General features: G+C 43.8%; 1 protein-coding gene across 18 annotated transcripts in view; it reads right to left on the bottom strand.

Moving 5' to 3' along the window:
• Positions 1 to 3,094: 3,094 nt before the first annotated feature.
• Positions 3,095 to 23,246, bottom strand: part of LOC122094015 (disease resistance protein RUN1-like) — a 23,804-nt gene continuing 3,652 nt past the window's right edge. For 2 of the 18 annotated variants that reach the window (XM_042664597.1, XM_042664607.1), the window contains 12 exons: positions 14,150 to 14,274; positions 13,734 to 14,045; positions 13,145 to 13,636; positions 11,479 to 12,416; positions 8,002 to 8,416; positions 7,202 to 7,501; positions 5,260 to 7,108; positions 5,040 to 5,169; positions 4,721 to 4,812; positions 4,120 to 4,290; positions 3,746 to 3,829; positions 3,095 to 3,624 (listed from right to left, as the gene is read on the bottom strand). In XM_042664597.1, the coding sequence (XP_042520531.1) occupies positions 6,368 to 7,108; positions 7,202 to 7,501; positions 8,002 to 8,416; positions 11,479 to 12,416; positions 13,145 to 13,636; positions 13,734 to 14,045; positions 14,150 to 14,274 (3,323 nt within the window). In that variant the 3' untranslated portion in view covers positions 3,095 to 3,624; positions 3,746 to 3,829; positions 4,120 to 4,290; ... (1 more) ...; positions 5,040 to 5,169; positions 5,260 to 6,367. Of the gene's footprint in view, positions 3,625 to 3,745; positions 3,830 to 4,119; positions 4,291 to 4,352; positions 4,420 to 4,720; positions 4,813 to 5,039; positions 5,170 to 5,259; positions 7,109 to 7,201; positions 7,502 to 8,001; positions 8,417 to 11,478; positions 12,417 to 13,144; positions 13,637 to 13,733; positions 14,046 to 14,149; positions 14,275 to 23,246 lie in introns of all 18 variants that reach the window. The other 16 variants (XM_042664598.1, XM_042664600.1, XM_042664599.1 and 13 more) reach the window with 16 other exon arrangements.

Genomic DNA, 23,246 nt, shown 5'->3' with positions numbered 1-23,246 from the left:
AAAAAAAACTACATATGATCACGATATTTGTAATGTATTGTACTTGTCTTTCTCTTCTCTCTTTCTAGGTGGGGGAGGTGGGACCCATACATAAGAAAAAATTTACTAGAGCGTAATTTTCTTAACCAAATAGCAAGTTTAATATTTGAATTGTTTTATTATTATTAGTTTTTTTTTTCCATATTAATTGATTCAACCTGCATACGTCCACCCATACAGGTTGAGAGGCAGAGTGTCGGCCACAAGGCCTATAAGGTAGGACCGACTTGGAATGGTAATTTCTGTTCCATTTTTTATTGTAGGATAGAATTTTTGTTCGACTACCACACTAGCCGATGTTATATCTAAATGGTCTCATTAGTTAGTGTGAAATTGTGGATGCACTGGCGTTCAAGACTCAAAACCTCAAGAGCCCCAACATATATGTCCAACTCACACCAGATTGTGCAACAATATGGAAATTGACCCGTCATGTATTAGTTTTGAGTGGGCTGGGTTAAGTAGCTGATTGGAGGCCTAGCTTGAAACATATATTAATATCAACTATAACTTTAACAAGAAGGAAATTTTTTTTTTTCGTGTTACGGAATTCAAAGGCCAATCACAAGCTATAAAAAATGGAATCTTATGTGCTTTCTCATGAGAAGGAACTAAAAGTGAACCATCAAGAATGTGTTGCTACAGATTCCTACTCAGTTTAGCCTGCACACAACGTACAAGAGAAGGAAGACCGAAGAAGTGCTCTGGTGGGGGGAAGCTTCAATGCTTAAGTCAGTAATGGTGTTCACAGTGGAGAAAGCAGGAAGAAAAACAAACTAGAGAGAAGGGTGTTAGAGTTGTGATTGAGATTACCTGAGATCTAGGCTGCCTTCTCCTTTTATATTGGCTTTCCTTCATGCTTATTGGAGGATTGATCCATTTCTTCTCTGATGTGGAGGAGATGATCATTAGTGGATTGGTCCCTTTCTCCTTGTACATGGACGATCTCATAACGATTAACTTAACCATAATTACATTTGGAGAATCATAACCGCTCACCGATCATGATTACTTTTGAGAACTATAATTAACCCCTTAGACTGTTATGGTTGCAGCCATCCTATTGCTAGAGGGAGGATATATAGGGTACGTGGTTGGTTTAAATAGGCACTCATAGTTAGACACGTGGTCCATAGAGATTATCTCCTAGAAACGGTTCAATTTCGATTTAATTTCATTATAAAAACTATTTTATAAATGATTCAATTTTAATTTGTATCCCTAACAACATGAACACATAACCAAATCAAACCGTATCATTTGACACCTTTATCTACGAATGGAGAAAACATCTCTCTTCATCAGGAAGGTTGCATGAATCCTATTTCATCATTTAACTCTATTATGTATATTACAGTTTTTTAGTACAAGCAAAGTTGAATCATGTTTGAAAGCGTAGATCAGATGTGAAGTACAAGGATTTTGCAAATTTTGAGAAAGGTTGAGTAGGTTTCCTCTTGTCATGCCTCTCAGATGTTGAACTATGTCGCTGTTTCATAGGAATCAGGATTATGGAAACTTATCTAGTAGAAATATTTTACGTCCTTGTATTGTGTTACTTGCTTGAGGGTGTAGCATCCATCTTGCATGCTCTTCTCAAATCTTTTGAAATAAAAAAATCTTAATTTATTCATCCGTCAAGATAAAACTTATCTTGGCCCAGGAACTTGTTCTGGTCCCTTGCAGGTGTTGGATGAGTCACAGACCCTTTTATCTCCGGATGAGTGACCTTCAAATTATTAATATGATTTGTCTATTGGGATATTGTTTAGTGCGGTTGAACTAAGATTTTAGATTTTTTTCCCCATATTTTAGTCATGAAATTTATAAATTAATAAGAAAGTGTCTACACTATACAAAATCAGGTTTGCGCTATTCAGAAAAAGGGTTCCTGCGGGCTGGGGGGGGGGGGATAAAAGAACCAGCTGCCTTTAATATCAGATAGGTGTGAAAAAAAAAAAAATGGACATACCCACAAGGCACGAGGCTCCGGCATGTGCAAGGTCTGGGACTGCGACAACTACGCAGCCTTACTGCAAGAATGTCGACAAGTGTATTTCTAATATTATATTTGTCAACTGAAGCCCAAGAAATAGTTCTATTTTTATCTATCAAAAAATATTTTTAGACCTTCTGGTTGCCAATTTGCCATGCAGGATTTGCAGGGTATATGATAAAAAGACTATCTAATTTTCCCTTTCATTGGTAAAACTAATTATGCCGAAAATCAAATTAATTGTTTACCTATTTGTAGATCCCTAAAATGATTACTGAAAAATATGATGAAAATATTGGCATCTGATTAGTAATTTGATGTAAATAGACTAAAGCAGCAATCTGGACAACGGTTCAAGTCTTTCAGAAGTAGCAAAAAGGCACCAAATCAGAACTTGTACTAGCAATTGGGCACTTCCATCTAGTGAGTGCTAAAAGTATCTCAAGGGTTTTAGTGGTTGATCCTGTTTCTTATAAGGTGTAGTACTTCCGTGTTTATTGGTTACAACAGCAATGCTCCTGAGAAGCTTAGTTAGCAACCAGAGCCTGCATAGCTTGGCGCCAATCAAGAATTCTTGTTATACGTTTTGTTCCAACCCTCAACCCTCTTTTCTAGGTTCATCGATATTGAATCAATTGAACGCACTTCTAACACTTGTTCCACTTTTTGGAAGGCTTTAAAGTATATCACCCGATCTTGATTTTTCATATATAATGTAACTAATGCATCTCCTTTGTAAAGGACGACTTCTCCATAATGGCCATGAACACTTGCTCCTGGAGTGGATAAATAGGACTTAGCTGATCTTATTACTAAAGATTCCATTGTTGCTGTAAGTTTTCATGTGGGAGCTCACTTTGCAACTCAAAAGTTACTCCATTTGTGGGTTTGTACCAGAAGAAAGTCATTTTTCTTTTAAACATTGCTAAGTAAAGCTTGGAATTCACGGCTGAAGCTCAAGGGAAGAAATTCCAATACAATGGGAACTGTGTCTCTCAATTCAGGGGAAGATGATTCAAATTCAGATAATCAAGTAAAGCAAACAGAGAAATCACAAACTTATCTACAAGAGGTTCCCTATCAATTCAAATGGTCACATTAGCCACTTGAACACTACATGACTGAATAAAAGAGATCACCTAACAAGATATATTGAAAAAATATTTTGATGAAGGCAAAGAATATATGTTTTTTTATGTATCTTTAAAAAAAATACAACCATGGAGTATGTACTTAAAATTTTCACGTATATGCCCCTCTGCCTGATAGCACCTCACCCCACATGACTTCACTGCTTCAATGAAGAAGAAATTTACAGAAATAACACAAACAACTTATTCAATGTCCAGGTGATTATGGGCTCTGAACTTTAATGCTTCAATGCTCCTCTGCCTGAATTCAGCCTGTTTTTTCTTATACAATACCAAGCCAAACTGGAAACTCAATATTAGCCTTGCTGAAATTCAATCCTACTACTTTAAATAACTGAACAGAGAATCCACCAAACAGAAAACACCCCCAAAAATTATGTATCATGCAAAACAAGCCTATGATATCTTTGCCTTTGGGAAGTCGTCCATATCTGGATGCTGCATGGACAAAGAACAAAGACAATAAGAACTCAGATTTCATAACAGGAAACGAAAAAAAAAAAAAAAAAAAAATCACCATGCAAGGCTGAAAATTTACATGTAAGCGAATTTTCTTTACCTCAGCCATGAATTTCTTGAGAATCTATTGCTTTTGGATATCATCGCTTGTCGGAAGACCCATGGATTTCTGACACTGATCAAACTGCAAGGCAGGGCACAACTTGTAATCAAATAAAAATGTGATAGATACAATTGATAAAACAGATAGAAGTTGAACTAACAGCAACTTTGAACCATTCAAGAGAAAGGATAAGGAAAGAATGAAACAAGAGCTCTAAACAAAGTCACATTATAATCAGATTCAGAGTGAGACTAAATGTTCTCCATCTTGACAGAGATTATCATTTTTTTTTTCTCATCACCAAGAATTACCACAAAAGGTAAATTACCTATGAAACAAAACCCAGAAAAAATAAAGTACCAGAATATTACCATCATCTTTTCCACAGTTTGTCTGGTTTCAGGGTCCAGATCAAAGGGTTTGTTGTTCTCAGGTTCCACTTTTCTGACAGTATTCAATTTCAGGGTCGCCTTTCACCTAACACTTCCATCACTCCATCTGATTGTGCTTCATCAAAAAGACAGAAATTGACTTTGCATCCTCTATAGGAAGTTTAAATAGTGATTAGTTGGTTTATAATAAATCACAAACATAATAGACTAACTTCTTTTTTTCCAGACAATGCTGACATTGTACTCTGAGGATGTCCTAGATATTTCATGTGTCATCAACTGTTAGACAAGCGATACTAAAAAGTTATTACTTGACAAACTAATGACCAATTCAACAGAATAGGTACTAGCAGTTTAATATTGTTGTAGAACATCAATAATTAATACCCATTTTCTAAAAATAAGACAGCTTTGTAATGGTTATATACCAGTACCCCAAAAACAGTATTCAACCTAGACAGAATGGTATAGGTTCCCCTGCAATCATATTCATTTCAGAGCAGGACAAAAATATAGAAAATTTGGTGCAAAATTTGACAGATGATTAGCACATAACATAAGAAATAACCCACAAACTTACATCTACTATGGGAGGTTGACCCATAAGTCCAACCTTCAGGCAGATCTTCTTTATATCACAAGCAACAAATCTTGATTTGGTTCCTGTAGGAACTGGAACAGTGATTGTAAGTACAACCACATAAACATGGTAAACAACATCAAAGGAATCAGATTAACCAAGAAGCTATACTAGGTTCAGTGATGACAGCCAACACAATTTCTCCATGTATTCATTAGCGCAGAATTTGTAGAACGAAAGAACCCATTAGCTTAGAATCATGTGGAAGTTAAGACTAAAGATACCAATTTGTACTTTTAAGAAATCCATTATTGATTACCATTAAAATATGACTATAAAAGTATGCACCGGAAACAAGTGGCTAATGTGACACACTTCTGCAACCTCTCCCCACTAGTTGGATGGTCTTGTAGTCCTCATGAACTGACGTTTATCACTTATTGATCAAGCTAAGCGCACCAACAAACATATCAAATGTTAGAATTTCTTTCTTGTTTTGGGTGCAATGTTAGATTAAAATGTATGTAGATTTAACTTACTTGGTGGTGGCAGCAGTAACATATCACCAGAAGAATAAAACCTCCATACACAAAATAGAACTAAGGCTATAAAAGAGAAGAAAAGGACCAGTAGAAGAGAATAGTGCCTCATCACAAAAAACCTTGCACTGAAACAGTTGAAAAACCGATACCAAACAGCTTTCACTACCTCTTCAGTAACATTGTCAGCTCCTCTGACCCCACCAAATGAAGAACCAAAGAAATTTAGTGTTCTAGTAGGCTTTTCCGCTTCTTCAATATCAGAGGCAAACCCCTGAACATCAATGTTTGGTTGTTGGCGCAACATTTGCTGCAGACTAAATCCTTTTTTTGATTTCACTTTACTGGTTTTTAAATTCAAGCAAAGAGAAAAATCTGATTGCTCCACTTCCAAGCTAGTTAATGTGCAGGGAAGCTCTGGGAGAGATTCAAGGTTCATGTAGCCTGCCAAATGTAGCTCCTGAAGCTGAGAAGGAAAACCACTCTTGCTGATCGGGAGTGGCTCAAGCCTCTTGCCCATATTTAACACCTCTAAGCTCGAGAGGCAAAATTTCTTCAATCTATTCAAGTTTGACAAATCAGGTAATTCAGTTAATTTGGGGCAACCTTTCACTTCCAACTCTTCCAAGAATTCTGTTCCTTCGAGGCCATGAACTTCCTCTAGATTTTCACAATTGCTAATGGAAATTTTCCTCAATCTTTTCAGGTTTGACAAATCAGGTACCTCTGTTAATTTGGGGCAACCTTTCACTTCCAACTCTTCCAAGGAGACTGTTTCTTGGAGGCCATGAACTCCCTCTAGAATTTCACAATTGCTTATGCATAATTTCCTCAATCTCTTTAGGTTTGACAAATAAGATAACTCAATTAATTTGGGACAACCTTTCACTTTCAATTCTTCCAAGGATTCTGTTTCTTTGAAGCCGTGAACTTCCTCTAGATTTTCACAATTGCTAATGAAAAAATTCCTCAATATTTTCAGGTTTGAAAAATCAGGTAACACTGTTAATTTGGGGAGACCTTTCACTACCAACTCTTCTAAGGATTCTGTTCCTTTGAGGCCCTGAACTTCCTCTAAATTTCTACAATTGATAATGCAAAATTTCTTTTATCTTTTCAGGTTTGACAAATCTGGTAATCTTACCAATGATTCGCAATCATAAAGTAATAATTCCTTCAACCTTTCCAAGTGTGATAGATCTGAAATTATCTGCAGTGAAATACACTTCTTAACTTCCAGATGAGTCAAAGCGGAGGGAAGCTCTGGGAGAGATTCAAGGTTGTTGTAGCCTTCCAAATATAGCTCTTGAAGCTGAGAAGGAAAACCACTTATGCTGATTAGCAGTGGTTGAAGCCTCTTGTAGTCTAATTCATCATTTGGCTTCACCATGCCCATTCTTAACACCTCTAAGCTTGATAGCTTTGAAAAATCATCTGGTACTTTTACAATCATAGTATCTGACATGTCAAAGTGAAGCAAACTCCTCATTCTAACCATTGATGTTGGTAGCCTCACCAGTTTAGGGCAATTTGAAACGTCTAATTCTTCAAGCTTCTCCAACTGTCCAAGACCCTCAGGCAATTCTTCAATGTCTGTTCTATTCACATAAAGCTTAACCAAATGTTTTAGATCACCTATAGACATAGGCAACTTGTTGAATGACACACAAGAAGAGAGAATAAGACTCTTGAGAGAAACGATTTCACAAATGCTATCTGGGAGTTCCAAAAGGGAAGAGCAAGACATAAGATCCAATCTCTGTAAGCATGGAAACCATGAGAAGAAGTTGGGAGAGATAGAGAGATCTTGAGAGCTAGTAAGAATAAGAACCTTCAATTTTCGGAACCGCTGAAAAACAAAAAAAAATGATACAAAAATATAACTCTCTATTTATAATTTGATAATAAAACAAGTGAAAACAGAAAAACAAATGTACTATACATTGTTTTCATTTTGAGGTTCATCATTCCAAGCTAGTTTGATACGACTCCATGACAATTCAAGATGAACTAGTTCTTCATGATAAAAATTGGGTGGTAAAATTGTCAAAGGGCAATGGTGCCAACTGAACCATCTTAATTTAGAAGGTAGATCCGAAAAGTCTCCATTGAGCTTGTTAATTGGATAAACATTGAGGAATCTTAAATTGGGCATATTCGCAAAGTCTTCATAGCTTAAATTATCTTCACCATCAAATTTAAAATTGCAATCAAAGAGGAGACCTTCAACCATTTTAGTTTCCTACAGCAGAAAATGAATTCCATGTAAAGAAAATCTGATGCAAATACACAAAAAAAGAAAATAAATAAATATAGCCGTACATGTTTCATTCTCTTGTAGTTATTAGTAATATATCATGACAAAATAAGATTATATGTTCAAAGGCAAGTGTTTCTGTCCGAGTGGCCCCTACGCTCATACACAAAGGCAAGAGTGGCGCAGTGATCATTGCGTGCTCCCTGTGGCTGTGGCTGTGGTGTAGGTGTCGCTCTGGGACATAAAACTTTTTCTCTATATTTAAAAGGGAAATACCCCCTGGTGCTAGGCGTACTTCCATAAAGTCCTAGGAGGGGTAGATTAAAGGTGGTCCCAACCTTAGCATTTTTACACAATGCGGTTGCTTACACTCGAACCCTTACTTGTGTTGGCTGCCTTTTTTTTTTTACCATCACATGGAGTAACAACTCAAAATTAAATGATTATTTATAATAAAAAGTGAGCAAGAAAAATATGTTCCTTACCGTGTCTTTTTTTAATATTTTTGAGATCTCATCACGTGACCACAATCTAGTATGGTTGGTGGGGTCCCCATAGCTGTTTTTTGAGGCAATTCTCTTTCCCATATATTGAAGTTGACCATGCATTCTGAAAGAAACATCATTCTCTATCTTTAGAAGGTGCTTTTGAGTGAGTTCTTTTATTGCTAATCTAGGACGTAGCTCACAAGCTTCCCATATTGGAATTGCTTCTTCTACCATCCATCCAGTGAAATGACATGCAATATCAAGAAATATAGTTTTTGAATCATCACTTAGTTTATCGTAACTTATCTTCAACTTCGCAAAGACCTTGTCATCATAGCATTCATCCAAGGGGGAGATACTTACTTCTTTCAAAACCTCTTGAACAATTAATTTGACTAATATTGAATGATCCCTGCAATTTTCATGTTAAAATGTAAGTCACAAGTAATAATATGTAAATTTTTAGTAAAACATAAGAAGTTATTACTCAACCTTTTAATGGAATAGAAAAAAAAAATTATAAATTGTTAGTACTCGAGAATTTAGTATGGTACAAAATGAGAAATCCAACCTTAGATACAGAGTCGAGGAAATAGTGGGTAGGTTTTTCTCTCTCGCAAGCATCGTTGGAAAACCAGGTTTTGTGACTCGACTCATCCTCTTTAAATCCTAGTGAATCGGAGTGAGTCACAGAAAACTAGGTGAGTCATGTCAAATTCCCCCTCTTATTTCCATACTAGTCTTTCTCAAGCAATCCAAATAAATAATTAATTAATAAGTTAAATGGGACAAGATAGAATAAAAGTGTTTGTTTTTCAAAATTTTTTTTATATTATTTTCTCTTAGATGAAAGTGATAAGATCCGACTTGGAGATTTCATAGTCATGAATCGTGTTTTTGTAATTAAAATTTAGATGTACACACTCAGTAGTCGCTAGATTAAATACAAAAGATTTTGATCATTGAACATTTAACATCATTATAATATATTTTAGTTTAAAACTATTCAAAAATGTTGACTTAAAATTTGACAAGAATCGGCCATTTTGTTGTGACTTGGGCAAAACAAGTGAGTCTTGAATGACTCGGTATGATTTGGTCCCAGTGTTATAATTTTTTAATACAGGACGAGTCTCCATGACTCTTGACCAAGTTTCTAATCTTTTGACCAGACTCGGCCTAGTTTTCCTAGTCAAAATCTGATTTGCCAACAATGCTCACAAGCAGCCATACATATCATCAGAATAATGGATGGTAAAACATAACGATGACCGAAATTGATACCTTGTTTCTCCACATAGAGAAAGGAAACTACATCAATCTCTTGTGGACTAAACAACATTGACCTTAGCCCAAATGAAAAAGAATATAGATAAGAGGTCAACTAGGGTTTATATTGTCATGTTTATATAATGTATCATATTATAAGTTGTCCTACCAAAAAAAAAAATATATATATATATATATTATAAGTTGTTCAAACTTATTATTTATTTATTTATTTTTTAATTTGTAATTCTAATTTGACACTTCAAAGGATACATGTAAACACCCAAGTTTGTCACCCCCTCGGTGATAAGGGTGTCAATATATAACCGAAACTGACTGGTTATAACTGAATCGAATCGCACCGTAGTAAATTGATCCGATTTTGATTTATAGACCATACTTCCAGTTTGGAACCGAATCGAACCGAAAAATCGATGGTTAACCGGAACCTAGTATTAAAGACTTGAAGTGTTTTGAATTTCGATGTGTCTCTACGAAAAAATGGGAGAAAAAAAAAAAAAAAAACAAAGTACTAACCGAGAAGGGAGCTTCACTTTCACACTTCTTGATTTTCTAATTTCTAGGTTCATAGTTAATTAGTTATAATATGTGTAATCTTTTACATAGAAAATATATTGTGCTTGGCAAAATAAATGTATATTGTTTTAACTCTTTAGGAAATTTAATATATGTAGGATTCACACTAGTTGTAGGATGCAAACCGTTTTTTAAAACGACACTATTAACCCCGTGTAAACCGATTGTGAACCGAATATAAAAACCGATTAAAAATCGCTAAAATCGAAACTGAATGAAAACGATTCTGATTTCACCTTATTCTTATCTGGTACGATTTTAGTTTCACCTTATCAAAATGTAAATCGAACCGGAATAGAACCGAATAACCAAAACCACACCGTACACCCCCACTTGACGATGATGATTCATTAGGACATAGACGAGATCTACACTCTTTCTTGGAAGAGGATTCGTTAACTTTGGAAATGACATGTAACCCTACCCAATGAGCTAAATCACATCCAGTCTTGTGGATTCATATCCAAACCCGTGGTATCCAGTATTGACAAATCCAAAGGTGGCATTGAGTGTGGTCTAGATATCATGGCTGGATTTTTTTGGTCAAGAATTAATGGAATAACAACTTTAGATAGGGAGGCAATCAACAGGCTCATAAGCTGGGAGTCCTACTATTGCCAAGTTGAGGTGGCCTACTGACCTAAGGAGCGAGGTGTTGTACCATCAACATAGCCGAAGGGGCATTGGCCTTAAAGAAACGGTACCTACTACTTCTAGAGAAAGAAATTTGTGGAAGTTAATTTGATAGAAAGGAAGCGGTGGGCGGAGGAGAAAGAAGGGAGGGAGGGAATAGTGGAGGTCGTGCCAATGGTGGGAGGCAATGGGGCTATGTAGGAAGAATAGGATGCCATGAGGAGGGGAGAGGGGAGAGAGAGAGAGAGAGAGAGGAAGCCGACTAGGGTTTGATGGCATGAACCTTCACCGGCTCTAATACCATGTCAAACCACAGTTGGTCAAACTATGTTATTTCTCCAATATGTAAATCGGCTACATTTAATGACAATATATAGATACATGTGAAAGCCCTAATAGGCTGAGGTAGAATAGGAAAGTGAGATTGCATGGTGATCCTCTTAGGAGATTGAGATTACATAGAATACATGAAGGAAAGAGTCCACGATAAGGCTGGAACGATTATTGAGTCCAAGACAACTTAGGTAAGTCAATATACGTTCAATAATGGATGGTCCAAATCCATGATAGGAATGAAACATGGGCGGGATGGGCTGAGGTTTTAAGGTCCCCAAAACTTGACCCAAGTCCAATCCAACCTTGATTGGCCTAAAATCTCAACCCAAACCCAACTTACCATACCCTCAGGGTTAAAATCTTAGTCCAAATCTTGTTCGGGCTCAAGACAAGCTAGGGCGGCTTTAGGCTGTTAGGGCCAAACTTAAACCCGTAGATAAAGCTTAACTAGTATTCCAGCCATTGCCATCCTCCTCAGAAAAAAATAAAATAAAATAAAATACTAATAATGATAAATAAATAAATAAATAAAAAATAAAAAATTCCAGACACATAAAGACTAAACACAAGAATTGAAACGATTTAAGAAATTAAATATTTTCTACCAAAAAGAAGAAGAAGAAACGATTTAAGACTTACCCAGTTGGGACCTTTTCAAAATACAACCCAGGCATACTGGCAGCTTCTGCGAGAGCAGCCCTCCACGATTTCACCTTCCCCATTTCATACTTGAAACGCTTTTCGTGTCTCATAAATGCCTCTGCGTATGTGTTGGTCTGTTTCCTGACATCTGATAGATCAACCTTGTAGAAAACAGGCAGAACTTTTTCTATCCGGCCATCTTTTTTACAGTCGAGTATTGTCACCAGCTCTCTAAGGCACCAGGTTGAAGAAGCATAATTCTCAGAGAAGACGATAATGGCAATCCTAGAACCATTGATGGCTTCAATCAGTTTTGAAGAGACATTCTCTCCTCTGTTAACCTCTTCGCTATCTCTAAAGGGGTGAATCCGATTCCGAATCAACTCATTAAAGAGGAAATCGATGAAGATAGTGCGCGTGTCCTGACCACAAAAACTCAAGAAGACATCATATGTCCATGTACGGGAGGAAGAAGAGGCCCCATAAGTCATCTCGGCAGCCATGGACAATGCGTATGACGAATGGACCCCAATTTTCTTCAGCACAAATTTCCCAGACGTTTCCTCAACTGAAACATTGATATTATCTCCCTCTTCAGCAATTGATTTCCAAACACAATGCGGTATCATGATCACCCAAGTTTGAGTCAAGTAATATTGAAATTTAATTTCATGTCTCCATGTAAAATTCTTTGTTTTATTAATAACAACCACGGTTTCAAGAATTGCACCAAGATACCCAGTTTCCATGCTGATGTCCAAACAAACACATATAATCATCCCTCCAGTGCCAAAAGTGGTAAGCTGACAAGATAATGAATCTGCGTTATCCTGTGAATCAGACTGCCTTTGAAAGCCAAACCAGTCAGGAATCTCATTCTCGTCCAAAATGATGTCACAGATATTGTTACGATTTCCAAGGTCTTTACATAAGTCCTGTCCACCGAACCAATCAAATCACGTTATTTATAGAAAATGGTTCGAATCAGTTGTAGAAACGTAACCCTAAAACGATGCAGAAGATAACAAAAAAACAAAACAAACAATGCATATGGATTTTACGAGGTTCGGCAAGGTTGCCTACGTCCCCGGTGAGATGAGATCCTACTTTACTATCAATGGAGAATAGGGTTATAGCGCTCGTCCTCACACCTCTCAGTATTGCTTGCATTACAGAGAAAGAAACCCTCGCTACAAATATATAGCGAGAAAAACCCTAATCCGGATTAAACTACAATTACCACCCTAATCCGGATTAAACTACAATTGCCCTCAAATAAAAAATTCGAACTGGGGGCTGCGCCCCCCTACACCCCCTGCTATGCAGAGGGGCCTCCTGCCCCTCTTGCAACCCCCACGGCCCGCTAACCGGCTAGCGGGACCGCCGTTTTGGCTGTCTAGGTGCTGCACCAGTACTCCCTGGATTAAACTGTGATGGAATACAAGACATCATACACCAACATCAGTCCCCCACCAGAAATCAGTCAAGGGTCTACCAGGATCGGCCAAATCCTGCCGTTCTGATTCAGATTGGCGGCCTATCTAATTCTGATTAATGAGAGCTTTTTTTTTTTTTTGGGTTGGGGTGGGGGAGGGTTTGCGTCGCTGTGTGTGCATGAGAGAGAGAGAGAGAGAGAGAGAGAGAATGCGAGTGGACAACAAACCTGAAAGATTCTCTCCTTGAATGAACTTTTCAGATTGTCGCACCCTAATAAGTCTATATTTGTTGCAGACTTCAAATCCTCTAAGCCCTGAATTTCAGTCAACTGAGAACAGTTTGAAAGAAGTAGAATCGTTAGGTGCTTCAAATTTGACAGATTTGGTAACATTTTCAACCTGCTGCAACCTTGTGCTTTAAAAGAGCATAAACTTGATGGAAGCATTGGCAGTAACTCGAGTCTTTGGCAAAAGGAAATATCAAGTGTTTCAAGCAATGCCAATTTACTAATATCGCTCGGCAGATTCCTGAGATTGCTGCAATGCTTTAGATTTAAGATTACAAGTTTCTTAAGATGATCAATACTTTCATGGACTTCAACCAATTTTTCACAACCTTTGAGAATCAATTTCTCAAGATTTGGGAACCCTGAAAAGTCCGGCATATGGGCTAGGTAAAGAGAAAAACTAAGATTGAGTTCCTTCAACTTTGTGAGATACTGGAAGAAAGAAAAAAAAAAAAAAAATCAGTTTCCACAAAATACAGATATTTAAACTCAAACAAATATAGAAAAACTCAACAAAATTGTGACATACCTTGGTTCCCTTCCAAACTTCTTTAAGCTTGCTACCTTGCATGTTAACAATAACAATGTTCCCTAGATCAAAATTATCTGGTATATATTCAAAGGGGAATCCTTCCCAACTAATCCAAACTAAGTTTTGGAAACAACGAACCCAACTTTGAAGAGAATGTGCTTCATCAAAATTGCCACCATTCTTATAACTATTAACTTCAAGTAATCTTAGATTAGGCATTTGAGAAAATCCTTCAACAGTCGACAAGCTGAACTTTTTCCCATTATATTGACACGAGTCTAATTGAATGCCTTCAACTGCATCAGTTCCCTAATAAAAGAGAGAAACTAATAAGAAAAGCAAAATGATAAAATTAAAGAGATTAATAATCATCAGAATGTAATAAGAGATTAATTTGTGTTGTTAATACTTACAGTGAAGTTTCCCAATACATCAATGGTATCATCATTGTCCCACAATCTACTACGTCCTCCAGGCCTCAAAGGAGACTCTGTGCGAACAATTTCCCTTCCCATGTCTCGAATCAAATCATGCATACCTAGCATGTTTGCATCATCAATTGTTATCAGAGACCTCTCTGTGAGAAGTTTAATTCCAACTTCTCCGCCCAGATCACAAGCATCTAGAATTGTAATTACAAAATTTTTGTGCTTTCCAATGAAAAAGCATGATATATCAAGGAATATGGCCCGGTTGAAATCATCTAATGCATTATAACTTATTACAAGCTTTTTAAAAATCCGATCATTGGGTATTTTTCTTATTTTCTTTAATTCAATTTCGCACTCAACTTGACTTCTATTGCATAGAAGAGAACCCAAAACCACAAGAGCTAACGGAAGGCCCTTTGCATAATCTATTACTTCATTTGAGAGGTGCACATAGTCTTCTAATGGATGACTTTGTTGAAAGGCATGGTGTTGCTGCCAAAAACCCCGCTAGTCCAACCTACACAAACACAGACGACGGAGGCCCGGAACTTTGTCCGGGGTTAGTCCTCCGACGCTCAAGTCAGGGTCGACCGCACAGTTCAATAAGGGAGTAATGGTGAGGGTATCAGAGCTTACCTTCCCCTTTCTTCCGTGCCTTCTTATATAGCTCTCCGGCCTTAGGGTTTTTCCCCCTTCTTCCCTCTTAGAGTCCTACTCGAATACGTCCACCCTTCTGGGGGGAATATTCCCCTCATGCAGACGACGTGATCCCGCGTGATTCTGCGGGCGTGCCTCGGTGATTGAGCGTGCTCGAGTGTGAGTGGTTTCTTGGAACCTTCGTCTGGCGGAGGACACGTGTCTCAGAAGCGACACGTGTCATTGGCCCCACCGAGAGATTATTTTGGCTATATCAGGAGCCCCCTTACTTCCACTAGGAGCTTCTTCCTGTGGGAGTAACCATCTTCTTAGGTTGACTTGTTCTTTCGGCCTTGGCATTACCAGTGACCAAGGCTTGGGGTCGATCGAGAGAAAGACCTTTGGCCGCTTCGGATCGGCTTTACTGAGCCCCCTGTCGAAAGTGGGACCTTCGGTCAGTCCTGTTCGGCTTTGGCCGAGCTCCCAATCGAAGGAGGGACCCTCGGTCAGGTCCGTTCGGCTATGGCCGAGCTCCCAACCGAAGGAGGGACCCTCGGTCAGGTCCGTTCGGCTATGGCCGAGCTCCCAACCGAAGGAGGGACCCTCGGTCAGGTCAGAGCTCCCAACCGAAGGAGGGACCCTCGGTCAGGTCCGTTCGGCTATGGCCGAGCTCCCAACCGAAGGAGGGACCCTTGGTCACGTCCGTTCGGCTATGGCCGAGCTCACAACCGAAGGTGGGACCCTCGGTCAGGTCCGTTCGGCTTTGGCCGAGCTCCCAACCGAAGGAGGGACCCTCGGTCAGGTCCGTTCGGCTTTGGCCGAGACCCCTGCCGAGGGAGGGACCCTTGGTCAGGTCCGTTCGGTTTTGGCCGAACTCCCAACCGAAGGAGGGACCCTCGGTCAGGTCCGTTCGGTTTTGGCCAAGCTCCCAACCGAAGGTGGGACCCTCGGTCAGGTCCGTTCGGCTTTGGCCGAGCCCCCAACCGAAGGAGGAACCCTCGGTCAGGTCCGTTCAGCTTTGGCCGAGACCCCTGCCGAGGGAGGGACCCTCGGTCAGGTCCGTTCGGCTTTGGCCGAACTCCCAATCGAAGGAGGGACCCTCGGTCAGGTCCGTTCGGCTTTGGCCGAGCTCCCAACCGAAGGAGGGACCCTCGATCAGGTCCATTCGACTTTGGCCGAGACCCCTGCCGAGGGAGGGACCCTCGGTCAGGTCCGTTCGGCTTTGGCCGAGCTCCCAACCGAAGGAGGGACCGTCTGCTAGGTCCGTTCGGCTATGGACGAGCTCCCAACCAAAGGAGGGACCCTCGGTCAGGTCCGTTCGGCTATGGCCGAGCTCCCAACCGAAGGAGGGACCCTCGGTCAGGTCCATTCGGCTTTGGCCGAGACCCTTGCCGAGGGAGGGACCCTCGGTCAGGTCCGTTCGGCTTTGGCCGAACTCCCAACCGAAGGAGGGACCCTCGGTCAGGTCTGTTCGGCTTTGGCCGAGCCCCCAACCGAAGGAGGGACCCTCGGTCAGGTCCGTTCGGCTTTGGCCGAGCTCCCAACCGAAGGAGGGACCGTCTGCTAGGTCCGTTCAGGCGCAAACCTCGAGGCTTCGTACCCTGACGTGGCGGTGCCATTAATGCTCGGGAAGTTGTACCGCCATTCCCCCATCTATATAATGTGGGGGGCCATTTGTGGGGCAACCTTTCTTTTTTCCCTTCGGAGAGCACACCTTCGGCCTCGGATCCCCTTCTAGCCTTCGTCCTCTTCTTCCTTAGCTTAGCAACAAGTAAGTGATGTCTTCCTCGTCGGGCTACAGCCCATCGTCCCGCGAGAGGTCAAGACCAAGACGTAGGTATAGGAGTCCTGGCGAAGTCCGAGGGATGTCCTCGGATTCCACCGACTCTCCCTCCTCCCGCGACTCATCGTCCGTGGCCTCACCGTCGGGGTCCAAGGGTGGCTCCAACGGTGAGGAGTTCAGGGAGAGGGTGCTCGACGCCCGAGCCCAGACCCAAGAGCCCCTGGAAGTTGAGGCCCTCAGGATCGTCTCCACGATGGACGAACCAGAACTGGAGGAGCTGAGGGCCTCCTTCGGTGTTTCGGATGCTTTCGAGCTCTGTCTGCCCAGACCTTCTGACCGAGCCAGCTATCGGAACCCCGAGGAGCTGTGCCTGTACAAGGAGGCCTTCAAGGCGGGCCTTCGGTTGCCCCTCCACCCCTTCTTTACCAAAGTGTTTCGGCACTATGGGGTAAGCCCGACCCAGCTAACGCCGAACGGGTGGCGACAAGCGTTAAGCTTCGTCATCTTCTTCGTTCGGCACAAGAGGCCCCTCTCCCTTCAACTTTTCATCAACTGCTTTCTTCTTCAGGCCTGCAAGGGACTTACGGGCTGGTACTATTTTTGCCCCCGAAAGGACCTTCGGCTCCTGAAGGGTTACCCGACTTCCATCCATGGATGGAAGGAAAAGTACTTCTTTGTAAAGTCGACCGAGGGGGTGCCCTTCGGCACGGTCTGGGACATCCCGGACCTTAGGGATGTGAACTCTGCCCCTGCCCTATTCGGGGCAGACGCGGAGTCGTTGGCGATGGCGAGGCGGCAGGAAGGCTGTTCTCCAGTCGAGGCCGACTACCTCAAGTCCGACGCCATCCTCTTCAAGTTCGGGCTTAGCCCGGGTGAGTTAGGCTAGCCTCCATCTGCTTCCTTCGAGTGTCGGTCCTTCGTACTAATATTTCTTGCTTCTTCTTGCAGTGCAAGTTACCAGAGCCGAGGCTAAAGCCGCCGCCGCTGCAAGGCAGGCATAGATAAAGGAAGCCAAGGCACGTGACGCCCCCCAACAGCCGAAGCCCAAGAGGAAGGAAAAGACGAGACCGTCTTCCGAGACCCCGAAGAAGAGGCCCAGGGTGGAGGGGCCGACTGCCGAGGCTGTCCAAGCACTCGCTGCTCCTAGGGACGGACCTGCTCAAGACCCTTCGTCCGCCGCTGCCTCCCGAGGCCCGAAGGTCTCGTCGACGAGGGCTGAGGTGGGGTTCGTCCCACAATGGTCGGTGAAAGAAGACGACACTCTAGCCGTCGGACGGGTTGCCAGAGAATTGGTGATGAAGGGGAGTCTTCCCTGAGATGCCACCGAAGCCCAGAAGCAAGGGATGGCGGCACTGATCACCTCCGCGTGCATCTACATGGCGGGGGTAAGCTTCGGTCCTCCTTCCCCTTCGGTCCTCCTGCCTCTTTTTTACTTGTATACATGTATATTTTTTCATTCTCTGACCTTCGGTGCTTCGTGCAGGCTCAGACCCAGATGGGTCAGCTGGCGGCTCGAGCCGAGGCCATGTCTCGGGAGCTTGAAGTCTGCGAGAGGGAGAAGGTCTCCCTAGACAACGAGCGCACCACCCTCCTCGAGAAGGTGAAGCACCTGGAGAGGGACCTAGCCCTCGAGCGCCGAGAGTGCGATCGGAAGCTCTCAGAGTTGAAGTCACAAGTGAGGGCCCGCATTTAGGAAGCCGAGGCCCGAGGAGTCGAGAAGTATCGTTCCTCCGAGGCCTTCAGGGAGGAGATCAAGAACGCCATCGCCCCGGGGTACACAATGGGCGCTACCGAGGTCCGAGATTGGGTCCTCGGGCGCTACCCCGGGGTTTCTTTTGCAGACAGCGGCCTCATCTTTGAGGATGACGATGTGAAGGTGGTACCATCGGCCACCGAGGTAGCAGACGCCGACGGTGGAGGCTGCAGCGAGGAATGCGAGGTCTAGCTGCATAGGGAAGTCCCTCCGACCCCTGGTCGTGGAGGTTCGGACCAGGAGGCACTCCCCGCCGAAGACGAAGCCACAAACCCGACGGACGCTCCTTGAGGCCGCCTCGGCTCTCAGCGCAGACTACCCCCTTCTTGTCATGTAACTAGCCTTCGGGCCTTAAATGTAATCTTTACCTTCGGGCTTCGTATGTAGTCCATGCCTTCGGGCTTCGTATGTAATCCATGCCTTCGGGCTTTATCAATGCAATCGTTCTTTTTCCAACTGTCTATTTAATGATCTTTGATTAGTAAATAGTTGCAGAGGGCCGAAACCCTAGTTGACCTTCTTAGGCGCATGGCCCTGAAACTTGGCCGAGGGTCGACCTGTTAGTAAGTCAGACGAAGGACGACCCTGTTATCACTAGCAATATTTTACAAGTGTTTTCCCTCTCGGCTTGAGCCGAAGGGTTCACCGAAGGTCGACCCCTCAATAGCCAATCACGAAGCGTGTTTTGCCTTCGGCTCCAGCCGAAGGGTTCACCGAAGGTCGACCCTTCAATGGCCAATCACCAAGCGTGTTTTGCCTTCGGCTCCAGCCGAAGGGTTCACCGAAGGTCGACCCTTCAATGGCCAATCACCAAGCAATCCAAGTGTTTACCCTCGGCTCCCGCCGAAGGGTCTATCAGATGTAGGTCTTCACCGAGGGTCTTCCTACTAGTAAGTCGGACGATGGTCGAGGGGTTCACCAAAGGTCGACCGTCCAATAGTCAGGATCTCCAAGTGGTAAAGTACTTTGCTTTCGGCTCAGGCCGAAAGGTTAACCGAAGGTCGGCCGTCCGATAGTCAGAATCACCAATTTTATCCTCTGTTCCAGCAGAAGGGTCTGTTAGATGCTAGCCCTTCGGTCAGGTTTGTTCGGCTATGGCCGAACTCCGAGCCGAAGGGGTGATTCGGCCGGGTCAACCTTGCATTCTTTGAGCCTCCACCAAGTTGTGGATCTTCTGTCATCCGTTCCTCAGGGTTAGAGGTAGGAGAATTCTGAGTTTCCGTAAACCAGCTCTCATATTATCCATAAAGTCTCACGGATTTCAAGATGAATTACAACTTAAAAAGGGTTCAAAAGGACAATAATTGCAAAGAATGACAGACGGAAAAATTTACAAATGACTACTGCGTGCCCGCTACTTTACTACTGGTGGAATTTTCTTAGATTATCTGAGTTCCACGATCGGGGTACCCTTACTCCCCCCGTAGTCTCTAGGTGGTAGGACCCTGGTCGTATTATCCTCGAGACTCTGTAGGGACCTTCCCAGCTTGTGTCTAGCTTCCCTTGATGCCTTGGGTCCGACACTTCCGCCCTTCTGAGGACAAGGTCGCCCTGCCTAAACTCGTTCTTCCGGACTTTGGTGTTGTAGTGCCTAGCGACCCTCTGCTGGTAGGCGGCGATCCTTTCCTGTGAAGCTTCTCTGGTTTCTGCCAAGAGGTCCAAATTTTCCCCGAGTCCTCCGTCGTTTTCATCTTCGTTGTAGTACCGAATCCGATGGGTAATAGCCCCTATCTCTACTGGGAGTACAGCTTCAGTGCCGTATGTTAACATGAAGGGTGTTTCTCCGGTAGCTAACCTCTCAGTGGTGCGGTAGGCCCAGAGAATGTGGTGCAACTCGTCTGCCCATAGTCCTTTGGCATCATCTAGCCTCTTTTTTATCCCTTGGAGCAACGTACGGTTGGTTACCTCTGTTTGCCCATTGGTCGAGGGATACCCGACGGAGGTTTTCCTGTGGTTGATGCCGAGGGCTTCACAGAACGCGTCGAAGGTTGGATTGGCAAACTGAGTTCCATTTTCTGTAACCACGACCTGGGGGATTCCGAATCTGTATACCACCGCCCTTTGGAAGAAGTCCCTTATGCTCTTTTCTGTTATCGTTGCTAGGGCTTCGGTTTCCGCCCATTTCGTGAAGTAGTCGATTGCCACCACGACAAACTTCCTTTGCCTCGTGGCCAAGGGGAACGGGCCTAAGATGTCCATCCCCCATATGGCGAACGGTACTGGGCTAGATAGGGACGATAGCTCGGTAGAATGTAGCCTGGGCACGGGGGCGAACATCTGGCACTTGACGCATTTCCTGACTAGCGATTCTGCGTCCTTTCTCATTGTCGGCCAATACAAGCCCTGCCTTAGTACTTTGTGTGCCAGGGCCCGGGCCCCAAGGTGTTGGCCACATATCCCCTCATGCACCTCCCGGAGCGCATACTCGTCGTCGGAAGAATCCAGGCACTTGAGGTATGGTGAGGTAAACCCTATCTTGTATAGAGTGTCTCTTTCAGGAAGAAGCGCGCTGACCTTATTCTTACTTTCCTTGCTTCGTCCCTGTTCTTTGGGAGCTTCCCCTCCTTGAGGTATTCTATTATGGCGTCCATCCAGCTTCGGCCGTTTTCACCTACGGGTAACACCTCGTGGGGTTTCTCGATGCTTGGCTGTGGTAGTACTTCAAAATACACCGCTCGTCCAAGTTCCGCGAAGTCGGAAGTGGCCAGCTGCGACAGTGCGTCTGCGCTAGCATTCTCTTCTCGTGACACCTGCTTTACCTCAAATTCCTTGAAAGCCTCTGACCTTTCTCGCACCGCGTTCAAGTATTCGGCCATCCTCTGCTCTTTGGCCTCGTATTCGCCATTCACTTGCCGCACCACGAGTTGGGAGTCGCTATTCACTACCAGTTCCTTCACCATCAAAGCCCCGGCCAGATTAATTCCGGCTATTATCACCTCGTACTCCGCTTCGTTGTTGGAGGCGTCGAAGCCGAACCGTAGGGCGCATTCTACTTTGAAGCCTTCGGGGCTTACCAACACAATTCCAGCGCCACTTCCATCGCTATTGGAAGCCCCATCCACATACAGCGTCCAAGCCTCCTCTGCTCGTTCCTCGGCAGATTCCTGCGGGTCATCGGGGATCGTCGTCTCCGCTATGAAGTCTGCGAGGGCCTGTGCTTTAATTGCGGTTCTCGGCTTGTACTGGATGTCGAACTCTCCCAGCTCTATGGCCCAATTTACCAGACGACCGGACATATCTGGTCGCTGCAGTATTTTCTTCAGAGGCTGGTCGGTGAGTACGCATACTGTATGTGACTGAAAATATGGCCTCAGCTTTCTTGCCGCCGTCACGAGGGCGTATGCCACTTTCTCCGCCTTTCGGTATCTTGTCTCGGCATCTAAAAGGGTTCGACTGATGTAGTATATTGGCCGTTGTTGCTTTCCTTCCTCTTTCGTCAGTACGGCGCTTACAGCAACTGCCGATACAACAAGGTACAGCTGTAGGACATCTCCGGTGTTCGGCTTTGTCAGCAGTGGGGGTGCGGCCAAGTACTCCTTCAATTGCTCGAAAGATCTTTCGCACTCCTCCGTCCACTCGAACCTTTTAGCCCCTTTCAGCGCCTTGAAGAAAGGAAGGCATCTATCAGCAAACCGAGACATGAATCTTCCGAGGGCAGCTACCCGACCCGTCAGCTCCTGGACTTGCTTTACGTTCTGGGGTGACCTCATGTCCCGAATGGCTTGTATTTTGACTGGGTTGGCTTCGATTTCTCTTTCTGAAACGATGAAGCAGAGGAACTTCCCCGAGGCTACTCCGAAGGCACATTTTGCTGGGTTAAGCTTCATGTCGTACCGTCGTAGCACTTGGAACGCCTCTTCCAAGTCTTGGATGTGTCTTTCCGCCTTCAGGCTTTTCACGAGCATGTCATCCACGTACACTTCCATGGTCTTGCCGATCAGCCCTTTAAAAACTTTGTTCACCAACCTCTGATAGGTGGCCCCCGCGTTCTTTAGTCCGAAAGGCATGACCTCATAGCAGTACAACCCTCCTTCAGTTATGAAGGATGTTTTCGGGACATCAGCCTCGGCCATTTTGATTTGGTTGTACCCCGAGTATGCATCCATGAAACTCAACGTCTCGTATCCCGCCGTGGCGTCGATGAGCAGGTCTATCTTTGGCAGGGGGTATGCATCCTTGGGGCAGGCCTTATTCAGGTCGGTGAAGTCGATGCAGATCCTCCACTCCCCGTTTGCCTTCGGGACCATCACCACGTTAGATATCCACTCCGGGTACTGGATCTCTCGGATGAACCGGGCCTTCAGTAACTTTTCTACTTCCTCGTCTATCTTCTTCTGTCTTTCTGGGGCGAACGTCCTTTTCCTCTGCTGCACCGGCTTCTTCATGGGGCTAACATTCAGGTGATGTTCTATTACCTCTCGGTTGATCCCGGGCATGTCCGATGCCGACCAGGCGAATACGTCAGCGTTGCTCCGTAAGAATGAGATGAGTCTTTCTTGCTGCGACCTTGGCATGGTAGCCCCAATCTGGAATTGCCGGGTGTGATCTCCTTCTTCAGCTTCAACTTGCACCAAATCTTCGGCCGGCTCTCCTCGTTGATAACTGGCATCATCACGTAGATCCTCTATCGGGAGCGTCTCACCCGCCTTTTCCTTTCCCCAGAGAGTAGTGGCGTAACATCTTCGGGACGTCTCCTGATCGCCCCGACACTCCCCGATGCCATTCTTGGTAGGGAACTTCATTTTAAGATGGGGGGTGGAGACGATGGCCTTTAACAGATTCAACCCGACTCTTCCTAGTATGGCATTATACGCTGATGTAATGCTCACCACCAGGAAGTTGATCATCACCGTCACCTGGCGATCTCCGGTGCCAGCCCGGACCGGCAGCTCAATCGACCCTTCCAC

The sequence above is a fragment of the Macadamia integrifolia genome, chromosome 11 (assembly GCF_013358625.1).
Source record: "Macadamia integrifolia cultivar HAES 741 chromosome 11, SCU_Mint_v3, whole genome shotgun sequence".
NCBI classification, from domain to species: Eukaryota; Viridiplantae; Streptophyta; class Magnoliopsida; order Proteales; family Proteaceae; genus Macadamia; species Macadamia integrifolia.
This window is presented reverse-complemented; position numbering and strand designations above follow the sequence as displayed.